This window comes from Micromys minutus, assembly GCF_963924665.1.
Source record: "Micromys minutus genome assembly, chromosome: 17".
In the NCBI taxonomy this organism is placed as follows: domain Eukaryota; kingdom Metazoa; phylum Chordata; class Mammalia; order Rodentia; family Muridae; genus Micromys; species Micromys minutus.
Genome location: NC_137952.1, coordinates 327,444 through 333,765, shown reverse-complemented (window position 1 = coordinate 333,765; position 6,322 = coordinate 327,444). Strand labels below are relative to the sequence as shown.

The 6,322-nt window shown below is 34.4% G+C and overlaps 1 protein-coding gene across 1 annotated transcript; it reads right to left on the bottom strand.

Annotated features, from left to right (window-relative positions):
* Positions 1-4,943: 4,943 nt before the first annotated feature.
* LOC308431766 (olfactory receptor 4C5-like) lies at positions 4,944-5,876 on the bottom strand (the record flags this gene model as incomplete). Its single annotated transcript, XM_080931342.1, has 1 exon — positions 4,944-5,876. The coding sequence occupies one exon, from the start codon at positions 5,874-5,876 to the stop codon at positions 4,944-4,946; it is 933 nt and encodes a 310-aa protein (XP_080787468.1).
* Between the last annotated feature and the right edge of the window lie 446 nt (positions 5,877-6,322).

The window sequence follows — 6,322 nt, the reverse complement described above, 5'->3', positions numbered from 1 at the left end:
ATAAATGAAATCCAGCATTTTGCTGCATATAGGAAACTCATCTCAGAGACAAAGAAAGACACTATCTCAGAGCAAAAGGCTGGGAAAAAACCTTCCAAGCAAATGGATCCAAGAAACAAGCTGGAGTAGCCATTCTAATATTGACACAAAAGACAACAAAAAGCTTACATACACATGGAAGCTGAACAATGCTCTACTCAACAATAGCATGGTCAAGAAAGAAATAAAGAAATTAAGGATTTTCTAGAATTTAATGAAAATGAAAACATAACATATCCAAATCTATGAGACGCAATGAAAGCAATACTAAGAGGAAAACTCATAACTCTGAATGCTTCCCAATAGAAACTGGAGAGAGCATACACTAGCAACTTTACAGCACAGTTGAAAGCTCTGGAACAAAAAGAAGCAGATACACCCAAGAGGAGTAGACAGCAGTAAATAAACTCAGAGCAGAAATTAAACAAGAAGAAACAAACAAACAAACAAAAAAAAAAAAAAACTGTACAAAGAATCAACAAAACCAGGAGCTGGTTCTTTGAGAAAATTAACAAGATCGATAAACCCTTAGCCAGACTAACTAGAGGGCAAAGAGAGAGTATACAAATTAACAAAATCAGAAATGAAATAGGAGACATGACAACAGAAATTAAAGAAATGGAAGAAATCATCAGATCCTACTACAAAGACTATACTCAACAAAATTGGAAAATCTGGAGGAAATGGATAAATTTCTAGACAGATACCAGATACCAAAGTTAATTCAGGATCAGATAAATCATCTAAACAATCCCATTACACTGAAAGAAATAGAAGCAGTCATGAAAAGTCACCCAGACAAGAAAAGCCCAGGTCCAGATGGATTCAGTGCAGAATTCTATCACACATTTATTGATGACCTAATACCAATACTCTACAAACTATTCTACAAAATAGTGTCAGATGGAACATTACCCAACTCATTCTTTGAAGCCACAATAACTCTCATTCCTAAACCACACAAAGACCCTACAAGGAAAGAGAACTTCAGACCAATCTTCATTATGAAATCTGATGCAAAAATACTCAATAAAATTCTTGCAAACTGAATCAAAAGACATATAGAAACAATCATTCACCATGATCAAGTAGGCTTCATTCCTGGGATGTAGGGATGGTGTAATATACAGAAATTCATCAATGTAATTCACCATATAAACAAACTCAAAGAAAAATCTTCATGATTATCTCACTAGATGCTGAGAAAGCACTTGACAATATTCAACACCCCTTCATGTTAAAAGTTTTGGAAATATCAGGAATCCAGAGTCCATACCCAAACATAATAAAACAATACACAGAAAACCAATAGCCAACATCAAACTAAATGGTGAAAAACTTGAAATAATCCCACTACAAACAGGGGCTAGAAAAGGCTGCCCACTCTCCCCCTACCTATTCAACATAGTACTGAATGTCCTGGCCAGAGCAAAAGGAAATCAAAGGGATACAAATCAGAAAGGAAGAAGTAAGTATATTACTATTTGCTGATGACATGATAGTATACTTAAGTGACCCAAAAATTTTTACTAGAAAACTTTGACAGCTGATAAACAACTTCAGCAAAGTAGCTAGATATGACATTAATTCAAATAAATCAGTAGCTTCCCTCTACTCAAAAGACATGCTGAGAAACAAATTAGGGAAAAGATACTCTTCACAATAGTCACAAACAACATAAAATACCTTGGTGTGACCCTAATTAAGCAATGAAAGGAACTGTATGACAAGAACTTCAAATCTCTGAAGAAGGAAATTGAAGAAGATCTCATAAGATGGAAAGATCTCCCATGCTCCTGGATTGGAAAGATCAACATTGTAAAAATGGCCATTTTACCAAAAGCTATCTACAAATTCAATATAATCCATATCAAATTTCCAACTCAATTCTTCATTTTTAGAAAGAACAATTTGCAAATTCATCTGGAATAGCAAAAATCTTAGAATAGCAAAATATATTCTCAACAACAAGAAATCTTCTGCAGAAATCACCATCCTTGACTTCAAACTATATTACAAAGCAATTGTGTTAAAAACTGCATGTTACTGGTACAGAGATAGGCAGGTCGATCAATAGAATGGAACAGAATAGAAGACCAAAAATGAACTCTCACATTTATGGTCACTTGATTTTTTACGAAGGAGCTGGAAGCATTCAATGGAAAAACCAGCCTTTTCAACAAATTATGTTGGCTCAAATGGCAGTCAGCATGCAAAAGAAAGAAAATAGATCCTTTCTTATCTCATTGTACAAAGTTCAAGTGCAAGTGGATTAAAGACCTCTACATAAAACCAGGTACACTGAAACTATTAGAAGAGAAATTTGGGAAAACCTTAGAACACATAGGCACAGAGGAAAATATTCTGAACAAAACACCAGTGGCTTGTGCTCTAAGATCAAGAATCAAAAAACGGGACTTAATATGATTGCAAAGTTTCTGTAAGGCTAAGGATATTGTCATGAAAACAAATATCAATCAACATATTGGGAAAAGATCTTTACCAATCCCTCATCTGATAGAGGTCTAATATCCAATATATACAAATAATTCAAGATGTTAGACTCCATATAATCAAACAATACTATTAAAATGGGGTACAGAGATAAACAAAGAATTTTCAATTGAGGGATAATGAATGGCTGAGAAGCACCTATAGAAATGCTTGACTTCCCTAGTCATCAGGGAAATGCAAATCAAAACAGCCCTGAGATTCTACCTCACACTTATCAAAATGGCTAAGATCAAAAACTCAGATGAGAGCAGATGCTGGAGAAGATTCAGAGAAAGAGGAACACTTCTCCACTGTTGGTGCGGTTATAAACTGGTACAACCATTCTGGAAATCCATCTGGCTGTTCCTCAGAAAACTGGACATAGTACTACCTGAAGATCCAGTTATTCCACTTCTGGGCATATATCTCAAAGATGGTCCAACATACAGAAAGCACAAATGCTCCACCATGCTCATAGAAGCCTTATTAGAAACAATGACTTTATTAAATTCATAGGAAAATGGATGTATCTTAAGAATGTTATCCTGAGTGAAGTAATCCAGTCACAAAAGAACAGACACAATATGCAGTCAGTGATAATTAGATCCTAACTGTAGAAATCTCTGAATACCCAATAAACAATTTACAGATCCTGTGAAACTAAAATAAAAATAAAAATAAAAATAAACCAAGGCCAAAAAGTTGAAGACACAGTCTTTCTTAGAAAAAAATATTAATAAGTGTATAGCACCCTCTCAGTGTGGGATACACCTAGAACTTAAATCATTAATAACTCAAGAGCCAAGAAGATTGCCTCGTGGCATTTTTTGGTAGTTAAAAATTGTTTTGTTTAATCTTTATACACAAAGAAAACTTGGATTTTTCCATGTTATTTTTTGTCTTACATATACTTTATGATCTTTGTAAATATTAAGATTTCAATGCATACTATCAATCCTTTAAAAATCAAGTACTGACAATTTATTTTTATGCTAAATGCTTTTAATAATCTGTACATGTAACTTTGTTTTCTTTAAAATAAAGATGTAAGAAAAAAAAGAAAAAGAAACGTTTTAGGATGGGCAGGGAAATTTATGACCTTTTTCTCCTTGACAATAAAGCCAAAAGGTATTAAAAAATAAGAGTCACTTTGATAAATTTGGTCTTTATGACAGTATTACTGAAATTGCTAATGTTTGGACGATTGCTTTTTTGATTATGATCTACCAGTGTCTTTCTTTATCCTAAATCTTATTTTTATTTATATTCATTTTTTTAGAATTTTATACAAGTGCTGAGTTTACATAATTTCTACCTCTTTTCTCTCCATCTGTACTTCCTCCTATCCTCCTTCTCCACTTAAATGTATTATGTCTTCTTTAACTTTACACACACACACACACACACACACACACACAACTTAGTGGGTTAATTTAGTGTGGCATGTATGTACATTTGTTTAGGGCTGAGTATGTGGATAGCAATAGGAAACTTGCTCTTAGAGATTATCCTTCTTTTAGAAGCCATTAATTGCCTGTAATCACAGAAGAGGTGGAAGAAAAATTGTAATAGCCAATGTACCAGGATGCTGCTGGTTCTTCTAGACATGACATGGAAGCTGTATGCATGAAATGCTAACAAAATGGTTGTCTAACCAAGACCTGCCTAATGAAAATCCCAGAGGACATGCCTCATCATTCCAAGATGAGGAAAATTTCATAAGACTGTATTTAAGGTGAAGAGATGTGAACAATGATTTTCTTCTAATAATTATAGTGTTTATGTTTCAAATTATTCCATATTTTATTGATCTACAATTGCATGTGCATATTTGAGTGTTTAAATGTTATTTATGATTTATTTAGATATTCATTTAGATATTTTTATGTATTGAATACCTTTCTTTTTACAAACTAAGATACTGACTCTTGTTTTAGAATAAACAAGACAAATTGTTTTAGAATAAAAGGTATGTGAAAGATTTTTTTTTTCGTCACACACTCAAAAACCTTCTGAAAACACCTTCTACCCAAGAGATTGAGTTATCTCAATTATTCAATGGATATATGTAGAAGAAATTTACACCACTCCTTGGCTTTGATCAGAGAAATTTATGTATTCTGAATAAAACAAGGTTAAAATGTCAACATTGTTCCTGGAATTGGGTAGTATGGCCATCTAAGTTTTGGGATTAATTTTGCCCCCAAAAACTTGTATTGCTAAAATTTTTCTGAGTAGAAGTGTTTTCAGTTTTCTTTAGTAACATATCACCTTTTATGAAATAGAAACCCATACATGTCTAGAAGATAAGGAGAATGAAATATACTCCATAGTAGGAGCTCAACAGCAGTGTTATTTACATGAGTCATGCTTGGCAAAATAGTAAACAAATCTATTTTTATGTTTTCTATTCATGTAAATCTTTTTCCATGTTTTCTTTGGTTCCAGAGTTTTTTCATAGCCTTTTTCACCTCTGTGTTCCTGAGGGTGTAGATTAAAGGGTTTAGCATGGGTGTTATCACAGTATAGAACACAGCCACAGCTTTGTCAAAGGGAAAGATGACTGTGGGCCTAAGGTAAATGAATATGCAGGGTACAAAGAATAGGAGGACCACTGTAATATGGGAGGCACAGGTGGAGAGAGCCTTCAGCTGCTCTTTGGTACTATGAGTCTTTAGAGAGCAAAATATGAATACATAAGAGGTGAGGAGAATAGAAAAAATTAGCATACACATTAGCCCACTGTTAGCAGCAACAAAAACTCCAAAGATATGGTTGTCAGTGCAGGAAAGTTTTAGGAGAGGGAACAGGTCACAGATAAAATGATCAATGATATTTGGGCCACAGAAAGGCAACCAGATCATAAAAAGAATTTGAATCAAAGCATGGAGAAATCCCCCAGCCCAAGCCATGGTAACCAGGAAGCCACACATTCTCCTGTTCATTGTGATCATGTACTCTAAGGGCTTGCAGATGGCCACATAGCGGTCATAGGCCATGACTGTGAGTAAGATGATCTCAACTCCCCCAAAAAAATGTTCTGCAAAGATCTGAATCATGCAGCCATTAAAGGAGATAGTTTTCTTTTCAGCAAGGAAGTCAAGTATCATTTTGGGTGCCATTGTGGTAGAGCAGCAGCCATCTACAAAGGATAAGAAGGACAGAAAAAAATACATAGGGGATCTCAGTGTTGGGCTAGAGATGACTGTTACAATAATGAGTAGGTTTCCAATGAGAGTTAGAGAGTAGATGACTGCAAATATGACAAGCAAGAGTTTCTGCACATCTGGGTTCTGTGTCAGCCCAAGTAGGATGAATTCTGTCACATTGTTCAATTGCTTCATGGACCTAGTTAGAAGTTGGAGTAATATATTGATCTGTGAATAGTGAAACAATTAAAATTGTGGCTAAAAATGTTAAAGAAGCAAACAATTTCTTTTATGTATTTTTCACTGTAACACAGATGGCGATACAGAGCAGCAAACTGTAGTGTTAAAGTTTCTTAAAGATAGACCATAGTGTTGGTCATATAATAAGTTTTTGATTTTTTAGATCTGGACACACACACACACACACACACACACACACACACACACACACACACAGAGAGAGAGAGAGAGAGAGAGAGAGCTTAAAATATCCTGAATGAAGCCTATGATGAAGAGAACACACAGCATGATGAAATAGAATATTTCACAAAGTTATTTGAAACTTCAGAGCCCATTATTTCATAACTTCTATCATATTTAGGTTTCTGGGAGGCATTTCACACATAGGAGTACAGTTTAAG